General features: G+C 42.5%; 1 protein-coding gene and 1 long non-coding RNA gene across 7 annotated transcripts in view; one reads left to right on the top strand and one right to left on the bottom strand.

Annotated features, from left to right (window-relative positions):
- LOC309340046 overlaps positions 1–7327 on the bottom strand; it is a 47000-nt gene extending 39673 nt beyond the window's left edge. For 3 of the 4 annotated variants that reach the window (XR_014155762.1, XR_014155763.1, XR_014155764.1), the window contains exon 1: positions 7210–7327. This is a non-coding gene — a long non-coding RNA (uncharacterized lncRNA). The remainder of the gene's footprint in view (positions 1–7209) is intronic. The other variant, XR_014155765.1, reaches the window with a different exon arrangement.
- Positions 7328–7502: 175 nt separating this feature from the next.
- Positions 7503–17132, top strand: LOC309340024 (myelin protein zero-like protein 1). Of its 3 annotated transcripts, none has more exons than XR_014155728.1 (3): positions 7503–7642; positions 14616–14812; positions 16730–17132. XR_014155728.1 is itself a non-coding variant. In XM_081858546.1 (3 exons), exons 1-3 carry the CDS (start codon positions 12761–12763, stop codon positions 17105–17107), a joined length of 729 nt encoding a protein of 242 aa, XP_081714672.1. In that variant the 5' UTR covers positions 12729–12760; the 3' UTR covers positions 17108–17132. The 3 variants fall into 3 exon arrangements, 2 of the variants coding, with proteins under 2 accessions (XP_081714672.1, XP_081714673.1); XM_081858546.1 differs by lacking the exon at positions 7503–7642 and adding an exon at positions 12729–12914; XM_081858547.1 differs by lacking the exon at positions 7503–7642 and adding an exon at positions 12752–12901.
- The last annotated feature ends 1701 nt before the right edge of the window (positions 17133–18833 follow it).

The raw sequence follows: 18833 nt of genomic DNA, 5'->3' as shown, positions 1-18833 counted from the left end.
CTAGGATATTCTAGATGCTAGCCATATGTACCACCACTAAGTTGCAAGCTCTCCCTATCACATCCAGTTCTGCATATATTGGCCCCACATTACAAACACCACTGGGAAGATGGAAGGCAAGAGTAGACCATAACAGACCTGTGTGCACACAATGTGCTGCTCAAATGTGTATATGTGCATCTGTGCTGGAAGAGACATTATTCTTTTATCTCCTTTGGTGTTTCAGTGACTGTCACAAGTATATGATAGAGCAGTGCCCTTTACATTACTAACGACTATCTGCCATCCTGCCCTTTATAAGACAAACATTTATTCATATTCATATATATATATATATATATATATATATATATATCCATCCATCCCCCTTGGAGTAAAGTATCTCCCCCACCCTAGAAAGGCTAGTCTCCCTGTATAAGATCTCCATCCCTGCTCTAATATGTTTGACTAGTTCCCATGCCATGGCTACAGAAATGGAACTAGTGTAATAGCAGAAATAAACCTTTACTACTGTTCTTGAATGGTGGGGGGAATTATCTGTATAGAGCCAATATGTGATCAATAATCATGCATGGATATGACCATGTCTTATCTGCTGTTGGACCTAAAGTTGTATACCTACAATATGGTATTTTGAAATAAGAATAATTTATTTTATGATTATTCAAATTTGCTAAGAACTTAAAAATTAGTAATGTTTCTGCCTTATAAAAACCCAAGCAGCATTGGCTGTGGAAACCCAGCCAGATGGGCAGGGTATAAATAATAAAATTATTATTATTATTATTATTTATTATATTACTTCCTACTTGCCAGGAAATCACTGTACTGCTACCAGCTGTAACTAAGTAGGAATATGTGAGCAATAAGGTTCCCAAACAATGAATTCCAGATGGTCTTCAGGCAGAAAGCATCCTTACTAAATGAACTGGATCATCTTGTGGTTTTGGATTTTTGTATAGGTCCTGGAAGGCACTTGCCATAAATACTAAGCCAGTTATTGAGTGGATTCCCCATGAAAACAATGTTTATGCTGCTAAAGCCCTAATGTTCTGATGGTGTGTGATGCCAAAGTCTCTAAGGATAACACACCTTGTAGGTCAGGACTGGGGAACCTGTGGCTTTCCAGATATTGCTTGACTACAACTCCTATGCTTGACAGAGCTGATGCAAATTGGAATCTGACATCAGGAGAACTACAGGTTCCCAAAGTCCTGGCAATTGTCCACCTTGTCCAATGGATTGGCTGGTGGTGAACATGAGATTGCTTTTCGTCCCTTTCAAAAGGCCTGTCCTGGTAGAAGCTTCACACCTTACAGGTTCTGAACTTTAGCACTAAGATAGAAGTGCAAGAAACAGTATGCATTTCAAAAAGGTATCAAACTGCATGGGATTTGTATATGACATAAGTACAGCTTTGATCAGAACACAGGTACATCTCCACCATTGTTTTCCATAATGGCTAACTAGATGCTCTGTGACTTTTAAGCAAGGCATATTGAAGATAATCATCTCTTGTTTGTCCCAAGAATCTGGAAATCAAAACTTTACTGATTCAGGACATAGAAGTTCTTTGTTTTAGTTGCTATGGATAATGGTAATTGATAAACCTATATTACATTAGTTTGCCTGATCCTTTTAAAGCAGTCTATTCTAATGGCCAACACAGCATTCAGCAGCTGTGAATTCTGTATATTCACTATGAATTGTGCAAAAGGTGTTTTATTTCAGACAGATGATATATTTATGTACATTCTTTCATTTATTTTTAAAAATCAAAGAATGCAACCCATATGGGCAACTCATTGTTTTGTTCACTACACTTCTTATAGTGTGTAGCAAGGGATAGAACGACTGAACTGAAAATAATTTTATCTTGCTACAGTGCTCAAAATAGATACACTGCTGACTATGCTCATGGCAAAGTCAAAGACCTGACACACACAGAATTTTTGTGGCAACCATCTGTCTTAGTAAGACTTTGGATTTGTCATGTTTCTCTGGGTGAAAGCAAGGTCAACATGCCCTCTCTCTCATCTGCTGCAAAAGCCAAGGCAGTGATATGACTATTCAGGCTTGCCAACATTTCAATCCCACTCTTAATCTCACATGCTGAATCCAGAGAAAAGACAGCTGTCAAAACCCTTAGTTGCTGGGATGTGCTGGAAGGTATGCCCATTTACTGCCTAATGAGGCCCAACTCTAGTTTTGCACCCAGGTGAACCTAGGCATCATCACTCAAGAATAGCTCAAAAGACCGTAAGAGCATTGTTTCTTCATGGCAGCTTGCATTCATCATGTAACAGTGCCACTTCAGTGGACACTTCATGAAGACAGCAGGACCACTGAGGTAACCTCTTGATATTGCTACTGTTGGTTCATGTTTAGTTATTTGCTAGGTTTCTCTTCAGCACAGGGTTTGGTCCAATTTTAATATGAGGTGGAGAAAATGCATTACACCACCCCCCCCAATCCAGAAGTAGCCTGGAATGGCTGTTTACTAAAACACTGGTGCTGAGACAGTATCTTCTACCATACCTAAAGACAGCAAGGGGTGCAGGGCAAGCCACTTAATGCACATAGCTCTAGCCACTAGCCCCTTACTGCTACAACCTCACAAAATCTGCCACCCATGGCTGCCTCATTTTGCCTAATGGTAATGCTTCACTGTAAAGCAGTGGTGGCCAAACTTGCCCCTCCAGCTGTTTTGGGACTACTACTCCCATCATCCCTAGCTAACAGGACCAGTGGTCAGGGATGATGTGAATTGTAGTCCCAAAGCAGCTGGAGGGCCAAGTTCGGCCATCACTGCTGTAAAGTGTTCTGTTATCTACCCTGCCCCCACCCCTAGGCCTGTTTGCTCTTGATGGCAATGTAGCTCTCCGCCAGATATGGATTTGGCCTATTAAACAATAGTTTGTAGCATAATTGTTCATAAATACAGCTGATACTTAGTAATTGTTTCCCCCTCTCAGACAAAATGTCACCCGTATACAAATTGTACCCTTTGTCTTCTTGTAGTCACATTCCTAACTAAGGTTCTGTGTGCTAGCAGCTAAATCGGTCATGATGAATTCCAGCACCTCTTTTTTCTAGAAAAATAGCATTGATCAGGAGGTTGCGATGATAAATTTTCTTTCCTTATTGTTCACCTGTGTGCTCACGCTCATTAATTATTTAATCTCAAATTTAAATGTCATAATTTATTACTTTGCTTGCTTCAGTGCAAGAATGTAGCCATTTTATAAGTGTTCCACAATGCCAGCCATAACAACAAATATAACTGAAAGATTCCTGAAAGCCCTGGGCTTATGTGTTTGGCAAGATACAGATATAAGCAATTATATAGTTATTTAACTTTAATGAAAATATAGCACAAATGGCCACAAGCCAAACATCAGTACACCAAACTTTTGCCTACTCCCTCACAACTGTTTTTGCCTATTTTTTTCCAACTGCATATAAACTGCAAACCACAGAAATTTATCTTTGTCTAGAATTAACTTTAAAAGCTCATAAGGATAAATCTAATGCAATAAATACTACTTCCTCCCTGAAAATCAAAACGGAGAAATGTGGCATGTTCTCACTTGATGTTAATGAATACAATATTCCTATTTAAAGATAAATAGTGGGCAAGATATTGGGCAATTTTTTTAAAGTGCACAAATGGTGCAGGAGCTATTCAAGTTGTTTGGAGATACAGTACAGCTTCAGATGCCATAGATCTGAAAAGATAGCCTGCCAGGGCATGCCACAACCTAGAACATTCTGACATTAACTGTAAGACATTCAAATATTTCCTGTGTTTTTCAAGGAATTGTGTTTCAACATGTAAGTCTTTTCTTACACAGCAATTTAGTCTATTTTTTTTATTTAAAAGTTTTCAGAGGAGAAAAAAATGTGCTTAAAGCAAAATTAAAACATGATAAGCATTAATTGGCTTAATTCTTTGTGCCTTTAATGAGCTTTTTTTTTCTAATTAGGTTAGGAAATAGACACTTGCTGAAAAATGGTGTCGAGCCTTGTGGAGAGACAAGGAATTTATTAGTTTCCTGCATGTAATGCAGTAAGACTTTTTTAACTTCTGTATTTCATTAGCAAAACAACATAAGCACTGTTGGCAATGAAGTTTCCAGTGAAATATAGTAGGGTGGGTAAGCAACTGAATTAACAACTGAGTAAACAATGTTAGCCTTGTAAAATGAAGACAAAACATTGGAATGGGATGAGTTTAAAAATAGGAAAACCTTCTCATGCAGAAGCTACCAAACCATATTTACTCAAGTTGGGGTTCTGTGTAACTGGTGACACAGTGAAAGGGAGCAGAAAGCATGCACTGGTTCATAAAGTGTAAAGTGTCTGCATGGCAGCAATATAAGGCTGTCTTGATGCCCCATGAACCTGGATTTGGCATAGTGCTTTCCATCCCTACCTTCATGCTTAAATATATTTCTGTAGCTTCCAAGGCAGCAAAAATCCCAAATCAGCAAAGACAGGTTTATAAACAGCTTCCTTTTTCTTAGGAACACTGCCTTCCACTCGTTCATATACATGGACAGAGGTGAAAGTAAACAACATCAGGCCAGTGGTAGAAGGGAAAACTGACTGTTCAGTTACAGGCATCTTAAGAGATATTCAATATACCACAGTCCCAAGCCATATACAGACCAATGCACTAAATTAATCCTTATCTATTTAATGTTTTGATGACACCAAGTTGCAGAATCACCTAAGGGTTGGGGAACCTGTGACCCTCCAAATGTTGTTGGACTTGAACTCCCATCAGCCCGAGTTAGCACAGCCAAGAGCCATTATATTATATTGTTGCATATGACTCCAAGCTCTGAGTGGTGTGAGATTCCAGGGGTTCTAGGCGAGGGTTGTTTCCTTGGAATGAGGGACAGTGGAGACTGTGGTGTCTTTATGATATATGGTTTATTTACACATATCTACAACCTGATCCAGGTTGGGGTGTTAATGCTGTAAGTGCTAACTCGGGCTGATGGGAGTTCAAGTCCAACAAGGCATGATTCTGCCTCACAGCTGCCCAGCCTGGAGCTTTGCTTCTACCTTCTACCTCTCACACACCTAAATTCTCAACTCTGGCCTTTTGCCTCTTTAACTACCAGTGAGTTAAGGGAGGGAAACCCACCCATTTTCTGCCTGTCCCCTAAGCCACTTCCTTTGTAACCTCAGTGGCCCATACTTAGAGGGTCAGCACCCCACCAGGAAACTAGCCTGGCTATTCAAGAAATTGAATCTGTGCTGGATTAGGAATTAGAAAGGGACTCAGGCATACAGCCTATCCCCCAAACGCTTAACACACACACACACACACTCTCTCTCTCTCTCTCTCTCTCTCTCACACACACACACACACACACACACACACAAAAATGTGGTACTGGTGAATAGATGTTTTTATGCTTGCTTTTATGTTCATTTTTGTAAGTTCCCTTGAGTTCACTGGGGGGGATGCCTAATAGGTATAATTAATAATAATCGCCAGGGGTGATGGGAGCTGAAGTCCAAAAACAACTGGGGGACCACAAGTTCCCCATCTGATAAAACTACTAGATTACCCCTCTTTATTTAGTGTCAGTTTGTATTGACTGATCTTGCTAAAGGGCCTGTGGTTTAATCATGGTAAAATTTATTTGTTCTCTAACCATTCATGTTTGAAAAATACAATTAATTAACAGATTCTGCAAGCCTGTAGGAGAAATGTTAAACATATACCTAACAGGGTTATAAATTATGTGCTCCATAGCAGCAACTGAAACCTTGAGCTCCACAGAAGTAGGAGAATCATCAGAAAAAGCCATGTTGTTTTGCTTTGGTTATGTTTCAGTTGACTCTTTAGGCCAGTGATGGCCAAACTTGGCCCCCCAGCTGTTTTTGGACAACAACTCCCATCATCCCTAGCTAACAAGACCAGTGGTCAGGGATGATGGGAATTGTAGTCCCAAAACAGCTGGAGGGCCGAGTTTGGCCATCACTGCTTTAGGCAGTTAAAGATAGAAAGATATTCCAGTGAGGGAGCCGTGTTAGTCTGTTGCAGCAAAAATAAGCCAAACACAATTATTAAGGCAAAATGCTTTGTGGACTTCATCAGATGCATGAAGTATTGTTCTCAGTTGGCAGGAATATATTTTAAAAAAAACACATTAGTGGGAGGTGGGTGTAAATACTGGGCTCAAATGATCATGAGATGGTTAAAATATAGTCTGTATTACATGAAGTATGTGCAAAATAAACACAGTGACCATTCTCAACTGCTATTGCTTGTAACACAATCTTCCAATACTGTATTTACTATGTTAATTAACACCTCTGGTGGGTCAGGAAACTGTTTTCTCTATTTAAGCGCAAGGAAGATATGCATTTTCCAATCCCAACATGTGACTATAATAATAATAATTTATTAGTTATACCCCGCCCATCTGGCTGGGTTTCCCCAGTTACTCTGGGCGGCTTCCAACAGAATATTAAAATACAATAGTATATTAAACATTAAAAGCTTCCCTAAACAGGGCTGCCTTCAGATGTCTTCTAAAAGTCTGGTAGTTGTTTTTCTCTTTGACATCTGGTGGGAGGGCGTTCCACAGGGCAGGTGCCACTACTGAGAAGGCCCTCCGCCTGGTTCCCTGTAGCTTTGCTTCTCGCAGTGAGGGAACCGCCAGAAGGCCCTCAGAGCTGGACCTCAGTGTCCGGGCAGAACGATGGGGGAGGAGACGCTCCTTCAGGTATACTGGGCCAAGGCCGTTTAGGGCTTTAAAGGTCAGCACCAACACTTTGATGCAACTATGGATGAAACGAGCCTTCTGTTATGTAGAAAGGCTAAGGCAGATGAAAATAAAATATATAAAGCCCCTTTCTACATGTGTACACTGTACTGAACAACCATTTTTTAAAAAATCAATCTATCCATGTTGGAGATTGTATTGACACCTGGTATTTTGCCTTTATTAAGGCAGAGGGGAAACAGTGCCCTTTTGTGCGTTTGAAGACCATTTCGCTTTTATGTAAAATATCTGAATACTACTCATTCCACACACACACACACACACACACACACACACACACACACACACACTTGCCTATATCCAGCACTCCAAGAGGGGTTGTGCCTTTCCATAACAGGCATGAATAAATTGACAACTGGCGTTTCCCCAAAATCAATTCTTCAAGGAAAGTTTTACTTACACTGACCTCTGTCTGCCATATGCTGCTGTTAAAGAGCACAGGAGCCCAGACAGGGAAGGGGTGGGTGGAAGTTGGCTATCTCATTCACCACAAGAGCTTCCTCATCCGGGAACTCGCTCTTCGTCGTCGAATTTAAACTAGGACCGTTGGAAGGGAGAATGCGCGCGGGGCAGGGGGTGGTGAGTGAACGGGACCCCTCAGCAATAGAAAACGGCCAAGGAATTCTGTGAAGAGGGAGAAACGGCCACGCTCACTTCCTAGTTTTGCCGACAGAAATGGATTTGCCCTGAAATCCGGCGGCCCAGCCGGAACGCGGCTTACTGCATTTCTTCACACGGGGTATATAAAGGAACAGAGAGATTTTTCGCGAGGCGGCCAGAATTTTCGTCCTCCCCCGAACCCCCCTTCTGCGGAGAAAGGACTCTCCCTTGAGGTGGGCGAAGAATGCCGTGAAGCTATTTGACTGGATAATAGTGTCCCCCGGGACGGTGGGCCAAACCATTCTTCAAAATGGAAGGGGTGCACGTGTTTATGTGAGAAACCGAGCCGGCTATTAAGTGGAATACTTGCGCAGTGCAACAGGGGCGGGATAAAAGTGAATAAGTGAGCTGAGGAGGAGTATGTCGAGAGCGGCTCGTTGGTCTAGGGGTATGATTCTCGCTTCGGGTGCGAGAGGTCCCGGGTTCAAATCCCGGACGAGCCCGTTGTTGGAGGGGGTGGTATAGTTCCTTCCTATTTTGGGGGACGACCGCATTTTATTAATTTTGCAGCTCTATCATCAGGGCCTTGTGGGTGGGAGGAGGAGGAGGAGCGGGAGACAAGGTGCTTGGTACATAACCGTGAAAGCGATCGAGCCTTCACGAGAGGAAAATGATAAATAGATAAAGATTAACAGAAGGTGGCACTGTTGAAAAACGGGGCGAAAATATTGCTTTGACATGAAGGTTGCCATGGTTCTTTTTAAAACATATTCCCAAATCGAGGACTCGGGAGAAGGAAATTAAGACGCCTCCACGGAGCACGCAAGGGAAGAGAAAGGCATCAAATAGCCTTTTATTCTGATGCTCTTTTCCATTAAGAGTCACGTGGAACGATTGCATTTATTTTATTATATTCTGGGGTTCCTAATAAAACCGCCTCTACTAGCACCATTGTCATGAATTATTAGTACGTAGTATTAGTACACATGCAGGAAAGGAGATGGGTGAATAGGAAGAAGGTTTTTTTTTTTAAAAAAAAAATCTTACTCCGCTTCTTAAAGTTACACAATAGGCAACGAAAAAGAGAAAGGGACGTATTTTCACATCTTAGTGCACCAGTAAACATCATAGTGCACCAGTAAATGGCACAACGACCATACCAATAAGTCCCGTGACAATGTATATTAAGTTCTGGGGCGGCGGGAGCCATGGGGGGTGGAATACATTTTTATTGTGCTTTTAGCACTGGCGGGAGGGGGACGATGACGACCGAGAAAAAAAATAAAAAAATGGGCTCGTCCGGGATTTGAACCCGGGACCTCTCGCACCCTAAGCGAGAATCATACCCCTAGACCAACGAGCCAGCCTTCTGCGGCTTCTCTCGCTGCTGTACAAGGAGTCTATGGCCGTATCTGGGAGAGAGTCTAATTTCTTTAAAATGCTAAGCAACATTAAAACATTTAAATACCTACGCGCCTTTCAAAGGTGGTTTACTTTAGGACAGTGTTATCTGCATGGGGAGGGGGCGTGAATCCACACCGGTAGCACGAGCAAAATTTGTTTCTCTCTTAGACGTATTGCAGCTGCTATAGATCCTTTGCCTCACACAACGTAATGACGTAAAGAAAGGTATTTCCTTGTTTTGATCCACGTCATAGGAACAGGCTGGCAGAGGGGGGCATTTTCAAAGCAGCAGAGAGATTTGAACAATTGGTATTAGTAACTGTATTACAATTTGACGTTGTTATAATGAGGCTGTTATTGGACTGCAATTGAAAATTAATAGAATTATTATCATTTTTTTTTTTTTATAAATATTTATTAAAGTTTTTAAATATAAATGCACAAATAATAAACAGTCTTACTTCTATCACAGACATAATTTCATCACTTCTTTGGACTTCCTCACGTCTCCCGCTCCCATTTACATCGTTAAAAGTTTTTTCCAAACAAATTATCAACTTGTTTACAATCTCATGTCCACTCATTCAAATATAATCTAGCACTTCTTCCAAAAAATTTTATATTTTCTTTAGTCTCACTTATCATCAAATTTCAAATCTAATTTAGTGGTGGCCAGTTTTTTATAATCTAGCATCCTTCTTAGCATTCAACCAAATTACAATGTTTTTGTAGATACTTCTTGAATTTCTCCCAGTCTTCCTCCATCTTCTCTTCTCCCAGGTTACGGATTCTGCCTGTCATCTCGGCCAGTTGCATATAGTCCATCAGTTGCATCTGCCACTCTTCCAGTGTGGGTAGATCTTGAGTTTTCCAGTTTTTTGCGATGAGTATCCTTGCTGCCGTTGTTGCATACATAAAGAATGTTCGGTCCTTCTTTAACACCTTCTGGCCGACAATACCCAGAAGGAAGGCCTCTGGTTTCTTAGTGAAGGTATACTTAAATACCTTTTTCAGCTCATTATATATCATTTCCCAGAAGACCTTCACCTTAGGGCATGTCCACCAGAGGTGAAAGAATGTTCCTTCGTTTTCTTTACATTTCCAACATTTATTATCAGACGAATGGTATATTTTGGCAAGTTTAACTGGGGTCATGTACCATCTATATATCATTTTCATTACATTTTCCTTCAGAGCATTACATGCGGTGAAGTTCAGCCCAGTGGTCCACAACCTTTCCCAGTCCTCAAACATAATGTTATGCCCAATGTCCTGTGCCCATTTTATCATAACCGATTTGACCATTTCGTCTTGTGTATTCCATTTTAACAGCAAGTTATACATTCTAGATAATACCTTAGTCTTTGGTTCTAACAATTCAGTTTCTAACTTCGATTTCTCCACCTGGAACCCTAACTTTTTATCATTTTTAAAAACTTCTTTAATCTGAGCATAATGTAACCAGTCTCGCACCTTATCCTTCATTTTCTCTAAACTCTGCAATTTCCAATTGTCTCCATCTTTTTCTAATATTTCCCAATATTTTGGCCATTTAGCCTCCATATTGGGTCTTTTTAGGGCCTTAGCCTCCAGAGGTGAGAGCCACCTTGGAGTTTTATTTTCCAGTAAGTCTTTGTATTTTGTCCAGACATTAAACACTGCTTTCCTGACAATATGGTTCTTAAAGGCCTTATTGATCTTAACTTTGTCATACCATAGGTATGCATGCCAACCAAAAGCATTGTTAAAACCTTCCAAGTCCAACACGTCAGTGTCTTCGAGAAGTAGCCAGTCTTTTAGCCAGCAAAAAGCTGCGGCTTCATAATACAACTTTAAGTCTGGCAGGGCTCTACAACTTTAAGTCTGGCAGAATTATTATCAAAGCAGCAGAGAGACGGCCTGAGACGTCTCATTCCAGTGTATGCAAAGTATTTAGAAGGCGCCCTTCATTGCAACGATCTGAGGACGCGGGTGCAATGAAGTGCGCTTTAAAACAACCGTATTATTATAGCTATAACGAGAAGAGAGTGACTAAAATCAATACGAGATAGTAATCTTGAAACTGCAGAACGGCATCTGTTTCCTGCTAGACCTGCTGAGACCTGCGGTATCCCCAAAAGCCTTAAGTAAGCAGCCATATTTTGAACTGGCGCCCAAACTGAAGTGTCAGCAGCGTCCCACCTACCTCGGAGGGAAGAGTCTTCCATGTACCGGCCGCAGCCACGGGAAAGGCCCTTCTCGCCTGAGGACAATGCCAGGTGGCTGGACTCTGAGAAGGAAGACTCTTCCCTGGACGAGCCTTTCATGAGAAATGCCCCTCCTGCCTGAGACAGACCATTTGAAAATGAGTTGCAATATCCAGCCTAATACTTGGGAGTGAAGGTGGGGGGGGGGGAACTAGCACAAGTTTTCACTCCCACCATTCCACCCACCTCAAAAAGGGCAACTCAAAAGCTTGCCATAATTTTGTGACAATTTCATTTGGTAGAATCCAGCTGTATATTTTGGACTTTTTATTACTACTGCTAATAATCATCATAATAATCAGATTTATACCCTCACACTTTACTCCAAAGGAGGCCAGATCTGCAAACATATCCTACAACCAACGTCTTTAAAAAACACACATACAGACTTTAAAACAACCATTTAAAAAAGTTCTAAAACCCTAAAAGCAATCATCTACTGCAGTGCTTTTTTTCTAAAATAATGTTTAGGGGTACTCTCATTTTGACTCAAGAAAATCAACATTTTATAGTTCAAACCAGGGAAAGTAAATACAGTAATTGGACAAAAGTACAAAGATTCACATAATGTTTAGTGATATACGGACCCCTGCAGACCCCCCAGGAAAAAAGCACTGACCTACTGTCACAGTAATGATGTCAGGGTTAACGGACAGAAATTTCAGTCATCCAAAAACACAGCAAACAGGAATTATTTAATTTTTAAAATTCTCCTAAAAGTTGAGTGAGACTAGCATAGCTCACTAGGGAAGGCATTCAGCAGACAGGGGACTGCCACCAAGAAGGCCCTGCCATGGGCTACTGCAGACAGAGCAACCTCTAGTGGTGGCACCTCCAACAGCAGGAGAGGCTTGAGATGGTTGCTATTTAGGTACTTGGGTGCCTGATTTATGTATAAGCTAAACAAACTATAGCTTAGAGTCCCAATGGGCCCCCAAAAAAATTAAAGGAAAAAACCTCGATGTACATTTCCAGAATATAAGATAAAAAACAAATAAAATAAAACCTACATACAGCAACAGTGTTTTGTGTTGTGTAGGCTCCTATGATGTAATAGGCCTAGCCTGCTCCCTAAAATATCACTGGTTTGCTCGTTTCTGTATATAGGGTGCCTACATTCTGCATGGACTGGTTGCATGGCAACATGTGCAAATGGCTTTAGAAACCTATTAGGTCCATAAATTGCCATACTAGCATATATTCAACACAAAAAGCAGCGACAATGTGTTGTTGACAAAGGAAAGCTGGACATATAAAGGGCCCCATTACCTTCAGTAGCCTAGGGCCTCATCAAACCTAAATCCGGCCCTGGTCCCAAGCCATGGTGTGTGCTAACACCTTGAATTTGGCTTATGGACATTTGTTGTTTTTACCCATATGTTTTTTATTTATTTATTGCATTTACAATCCACCTTTCCTCCGAGATGCTCAAGACTGTCTAAATAGTTCTTCTCTCCTCCTATCTTCGCAACAACCCTCTAAGGCAGGAAAGTGTGCATAATGGGGTTGCAGCTGCGGCAAGGCGCTTTTCCGAAGTGCTCTCTGTTGGCGCTCCTGCTGGAGCCTGGGAGCATTTCGAAGCCCTTCCCCGGAAGCTGCTCCGCCCGGACAGCGGCGCCCCTGGACTGGGCCGCGTTCTTTCCCAGCCTCCTGCCCCTCACGGCCCGCAACAATGGCTGTGAGGTGGGAGTGGGCGTCACAATGGGCGAGAAAATGTGGGCCGAGGCAGAAAGATGGGCGCCCTGTCCGCGGCGGCAGCAGGCGGCGCTCCGGGGAAGCGCAAGAAGTTTGCCGCCCGCGATCCCGTACTATGGTTGGCGGTGGCTTTCGCTCTGGGTCAGTGTGAGCTCTCCTGGTATTCGCCGCCTATGCGGGTGGGGGCGGGCGGGAAGGGAACGAGCCTAGCCGCGGCCCCTTTGCTGGGGTTCCTGCTCGCTCCGGCTTTGAAAAAGGGGAAGTGGTTGGCCGGTCCATAGATGCAAGATCACTGGGAAAAGATCACTATTTATGAGCGGCAGTTCAGGATGAAGGAAGACACGAAATATCAGTTTGGAGGGCTGGCACGTTGTGACCCCTCTTGGTTGCGCGTGTCTCAGTACCATACACCCTCGACAATCTCCTGGGTTTGCAAGGGTGCCTTGCACACGTGCTGAAAACATGCAAAGGAAACCTGCAGTCCTTACAGAATCCAAGGGGAGGGCAGCTGCCTCCCCCCCCCAATCAATACAAATCTGAGGTTCTGCCCCCCCCAACAAAAGCCTGCCCCCCCCCAATAATGCTTTGGATTGCAGCATTATTGGACCATTTTCTAGTCTACACCTTTTCCCCCTAAAAAGTAAAATCTTGGAAACTGGGAGGTGTCGCTTCAACCTCCTGGTTTTCTGTTTTTACTTTTGGGGCTTTAAGTAACTCATGGAACACAGTAAAATGAATAATCCCAGAATTTTTATTCTTTTTTATTTTGGAAGCAGTTTGCGGTTTTGCACCCCAGTTCCTCATTGAGATTGTATATGCACTTGTAACTCAAATCAGGATCTAGAAGCTGCAAAAATGGTACTGAGAACCCATTTCCTTAAGTGTCCCTTCAAGTGGAGCACTGAAACCCTGAATAGTACAGTTCTAACGAGCTGGTTACAGCATAGGCCAGTATCTAAGCAAGATACATAGGATTCCCATATTTCAAAAACTAAAAACCAGGACACCCCGAAACTTGTTGAGCTTTTTAAACCATGAAAATCTGGGCGTATGGCAACCCTACATGTACTGTACCAGCAATGAAAAATATGAAAACAATAATCCTAAATATGCTATGAAATTGCATGTAGCAGAGTACAGGTACATGCAATTTCACAGCGTGTTTAGGATTTTTGTTTTCATATTTATGATGGATTGAACTAACATTAATTACTTAAAGATAAACTTGTTGCAGGCTTATAAAGCCCCAAAGTTTGATGCATCTGAGAAACCAAAGCACTGGTATAGTCTGAAAACAAAGAGTTTAACTTGCTGCATGATATGGTAGAAATGTGGTTCTAGTATCTCTGGTCTGTTACCGTAATAAATCGATTCCCTCAAATGTGGTTCTAGATTTTCCCCTTAGTTGTGTTATTGCAGATTAGTTTGATTCTTGGAAAATTAACTTTTTAGCTCAGTCCCGTGCAAATATAGGACTATTACTTTATTATACTTCATATAATGAAATCTATTTTGGTGAAAGAGGCCTGTGCATGGACCCTGTGCAGAAGTATCTTCTCAACATTCAGTTTTATTCATTGGTCAAGCTTTTATCCCACATTTCAGGAAATGTGCCAAACTTCAATATAAAATGACAACAGAGTACCAAATAAAATCAAAGTTAGAAACTAAAAATATAATGAAAACAGTAATGCAGATGTTTTGTGTCTGTGGCACCAAGAGAGTTGTGACGTCTGTTACCTTTAGTAATCAGCTTGAGATGCTCTCATAACAGACAATATTTCCATATATAAAAGCAAATCTTTATGCAGTTTTGTCTTGCTCTGCATATTTAAAAACTGTAATTTTGTTGCTTCCAAAGGGACGCGGATGGCATCTTGTTCTTCAACAATCGATAGCACAGCTGATGAAGAAGTTTCCTCACCAACAGAACTCATTGTGGGGATTGGGGCAGATGCAAAGCTTCCATGCACATTCAGGTCATCAGAGGAAATCACCAGTGCAACATCTGTTACGTGGAGCTTTCAACCAGAGGGATCCAAGGCTCGCCCCATACCAGTAAGAGTTAATGTCTGAGGAGAGCCTTGTTTTGCATAAGAATTTGTGGTGAAAGTGGATTACAGTGGTACCTCGGGTTACATATGCTTCAGGTTACATACGCTTCAGGTTACAGACTCCACTAACCCAGAAATAGTACCTCGGGTTAAGAACTTTGCTTCAGGATAAGACCAGAAATTGTGCTCCGGCGGCGTGGCAGCAGCAGGAGGCCCCATTAACTAAAGTGGTGCTTCAGGTTAAGAACAGTTTCAGGTTAAGTACGGACCTCCGGAACAAATTAAGTAATTAACCCGAGGTACCACTGTACATGTTTTGACAGCACTACCTTAATTTTGTCTTATGGAAACAATTTATTGTCTGCTCTGGAATGACAGCACTTGACCATATTCTGCCTTTCCTGCAGTGTCATAAAAAAAGTAACCTTTGTGCCGTTTAATTCACATCATTATTCACTTGGTCCTGCCTCTATTTCCTCAAGATCACACTGTATGTCTCTTTGTAACCTCTTAATGGATGTGTTCCTGCTCCTAAAACTCAAGTATTTGATGAACAATCCCAATTCCATGCATGTTCACTTTGGAAGTAAGTTCAGAAGGACTTATTCTGAAGTATCTGTAGGATTGCAATCCGAATCTTCAAAATTCCCCACCCAACTCCCCAGTTTTGTTTCTGCTTTGCCTCCTTTGTCCTTTAACAAATCTGCCTGCAAGAGCTTGCAGCTTGGGGAATGCAGCGTTGATCACCAACTCTCTCCCTCTCTCCTTCAGATTTATTAAGTTTTCTATCTCACTTTCTGCTATAGTGCCCAAGGTGGCCCCTTTCCTTTCCTTTCCACTTCACTGCATGGCCATCTCTTGATATCTTAGGTATTAGAAATGGTAACTCTGGTATGTATGTGGGGCACTGTGTCTTGAGTGGAGGGATTATCAGGTGAAACCATATAGCCTCTGGAATTTGCTGACTGACAGCTGCGATCCTGGGCATATATATACATAAATTTTGTATTGTTTTTTAAACAAATACAATAACCATTAAACACTTATCCAGCAGCACAACTAATGGTGTTTGTTTATGTATACATACTTGAGAGTAGGGCTATGTGCACATTAACAGCTTGAAATGAAGTAAGGTCATCACCCCCCTGCATTTCAAATCACTTTTAAATGTTGCTGTTCACAACAGAGGGTGCAAGCTCCAATTCACTAAATCTATCTGCACATGTGCAACAGCTGCCTGAAATATACATAGCTTAACCATGGTTTCCATATTCTTATTGGATGAAAACTGGGTTGAAGGAAGGCACACCAGACAGGAGTACATCACCAGAAGTTATGGGAGGCCTATGGACTGTGGCAATGTCATGTTTAGGGAGGTTCTTCATGTTTGAAGTTTTATTCTCTTTTTAGTGTTCTGTTTCGGAGCCGCCCAGAGTGGCTGGGGAAACCCAGCCAGATGGGCGGGGTATAAATAAAAAAGTTGTTGTTGTTACTTGGCTTCAAATGACTGTAGTAGCAGCATGCTGGAGCCAGAGTAAGTAGTAAAGTGTACACAGCCTGAGCTCCATTGAACTTAGTGAGACTTATGGTACTTCAGATTGAACATGCCTAGGATTCGGCAAAAAGTAAGAGAGGCTTCTGAAATGTAACAAGAATAAAGTTTGGTGGTTTGGCTGGCTGCATCTGGGTGTTACCCTTTGTGAATCCACTGAAGATCAAGCTTAGAATCCAAGTTTTGTGTAATCAATCCCCGAGGTGTTGGAAACATCCACTCAATGTTACTAAAGCAGGAAGAAAAGTTAAATGTTCATGCAAAGTTAATCATGGTTTGATTTGAAATTTGTATCCTGCTTCTCCAACAACTATGTTCAGCTCAAAGCAGCTATTAACAAAGTTATTGTGTTTGTTTTTATGCTTACAGTTTTTCTATTACTCAAATGGGAGGGAATATAATGGAAAGAATACACAATTCAATGGTCGAAGTACCTGGGATGGAGATTTTTATAGAAAAGATGCATCCATCAAGGTAGGAAACATGCAACCTATAGACAATGGCACTTACTTCTGTGATGTTAAGAACCCACCAGACATAGTCACTGAGCCAGAGCAAGTTGAAGTTAGAGTTTTGGAGATAGAGAAAATATTGGGCCCTGGAAGAGCAGCACCAACCCCTGCAAGTACCACAACGGCAACGGCAACCACAGCCTCTGGAAACATTTCACTTAATGGAGTATCATTCTGGCTACTTGTCCTTCAATTCTGCTGCATTCTAGCATCTTTTCAAAGCTATTTGTTCTGAAAATAAAGTACACTTCTGAAGATTATTAGGAGTGTTCTCCAATTTATTATTATTATTACTACTTTAATTAATTGCCTACCCTTTATTCTAAGGTCCTGGGGTGGGTTACAACAATTTTAAATACAACAGTAAAAACTATTTAAAGATTCAGAATTACAAAAAAATACCATCACAAAAGATAGGGTAAGTCTTGAAAACAGTGGCATAGCGTGGGGGGTGCAGGGGGGGCCGGCCGCACCAGGCGCAACATCTGGGGGGGGCGCTCGCCGCCTCCGGAGTCGCCGAAGAGCCTCGGGCGCAGGCTGTAGCAGAGCCCCATGTCTCGCGGAACCGACGAGCTGTGTGCGCGTCCGGGCTGAAGGCATCCGGCAGGCAGCGGCTCTCAGCGCTCGCTGCTGTCCCCACGCATCAGCGCCGCGGAGGGCGCGCCAGGCAGCCCCTCCTCACAGCCTCGCCGCCACCGCTGCTGCTGCAGCTGCTGGGCCATGTTGCATTTTCCTCGCCTCTCTGCCCTCCTCCTCCTCCGGGCAAGCGGCGTCGTTTGGGCGGCAGCGCCAGCGGCAACTCGCCTCAGATCACCTGACACGGACCCGCCGCCGCCACTGTGGCTACCTTACCATAAATACCCCAGCCCAGGCAGCAGCAAGAAGAAGCTGGCAGTGGTGGCAGGTTAGGGGTTAGGGGCGCAAATTACTTGCCTTGCCCCAGGTTAGGGGGCGCAAATTACTTGCCTTGCCCCGGGTGCTGCCAACCCACGCTACGCCGCTGCTTGAAAATATATATTTGAGGTGTCAAAGGCCTGGGCAAAGAGGTACATCTTCAGCATTTGCCAAAACGTTGTCTGAAGTTGTCAGACAAACCTCTTTGAGAAGGGAGTTTTAACACACTGTCTTCTCAGCTGCACAGTTATGTTATGACTTTGGGGCGGGGAAGTAGGCAGTATGCAGAGACCCTTCTAACCTCTGGATCCAGCAAGTGTTGAAGTGTAAGTAATGCTAGGGAAACAAAAGCCATTAAGAGAAACAAAAGCAAGTGGATCAGTGTGAGATGGTAAATTTGTGCCCCCCCCCCCTGAAAAAAACCTGTACAGTAGTTGAAAAATACAAAGGTGAGAACTGAAAGTGGGAGAGAGTCAGAGCTACATTTAAGAGAAATGTTTGATTTCTGTTTGGATTCAAGGCTGTGGGCATGGGAGAAACAAGACCCTCTTAGGATGTGAATACTGTAAGCTCCTTCATCGTAGGCTCAGGCTGTATATATGTGTAAATAAACCATGTATCATAAAGATACCACAGTCCCCACTGTGCCTTGTTTCCAAAAGGAAACACGAACCCTGGGTAAGCGTCTGGAACTCCTGGAATCTCGCACCCTTGGATACTGGGGGTGGCGTGCAACAGTTATGTGGTATCAGCAATATAAGCATTCAGGACACAATTCTTTGTTTTGTCTAAACTTCTCTTTATGGGTTGGAGTGTTGTGTCTATCACATTGCAGTGCATGTTAATCTCAAATAACACACTGTGACCTGTGATGGGAGCACTCTCTGTACAGCTATTAATAGGACAGAGGACTAGGAGAAGTCTATTCTCCCAGCACAACATCTGAAAGGCATTCTCTGGAGCAGGCTGTGAAAGAGGCAAAACAACCTGGAGAAGCTAGTCCATTGCACCTCAAAGTGTCTCTTCATGGTTGGACTGCAGCAGACCCAAAATATATTTTACTAAAC

This window comes from Podarcis erhardii (assembly GCF_964252035.2).
Source record: "Podarcis erhardii genome assembly, chromosome: 4".
NCBI classification, from domain to species: Eukaryota; Metazoa; Chordata; class Lepidosauria; order Squamata; family Lacertidae; genus Podarcis; species Podarcis erhardii.
The sequence above is the reverse complement of the archived record's forward strand: the minus strand, read 5'-3'. Positions and strand labels throughout refer to the sequence as shown.

Excerpts from the sequence above, each read along its gene's own strand:
- LOC309340024 (XM_081858546.1), top strand. The coding sequence starts at position 12,761 with ATGGGCGAGAAAATGTGGGCCGAGGCAGAAAGATGGGCGCCCTGTCCG. Across the intron at positions 12,915-14,615 it reads GGTCAGTGTGAGCTCTCCTG|GGACGCGGATGGCATCTTGT; the intron begins GTATTCGCCGCC and ends TTGCTTCCAAAG. Across the intron at positions 14,813-16,729 it reads CCAAGGCTCGCCCCATACCA|TTTTTCTATTACTCAAATGG; the intron begins GTAAGAGTTAAT and ends TTATGCTTACAG.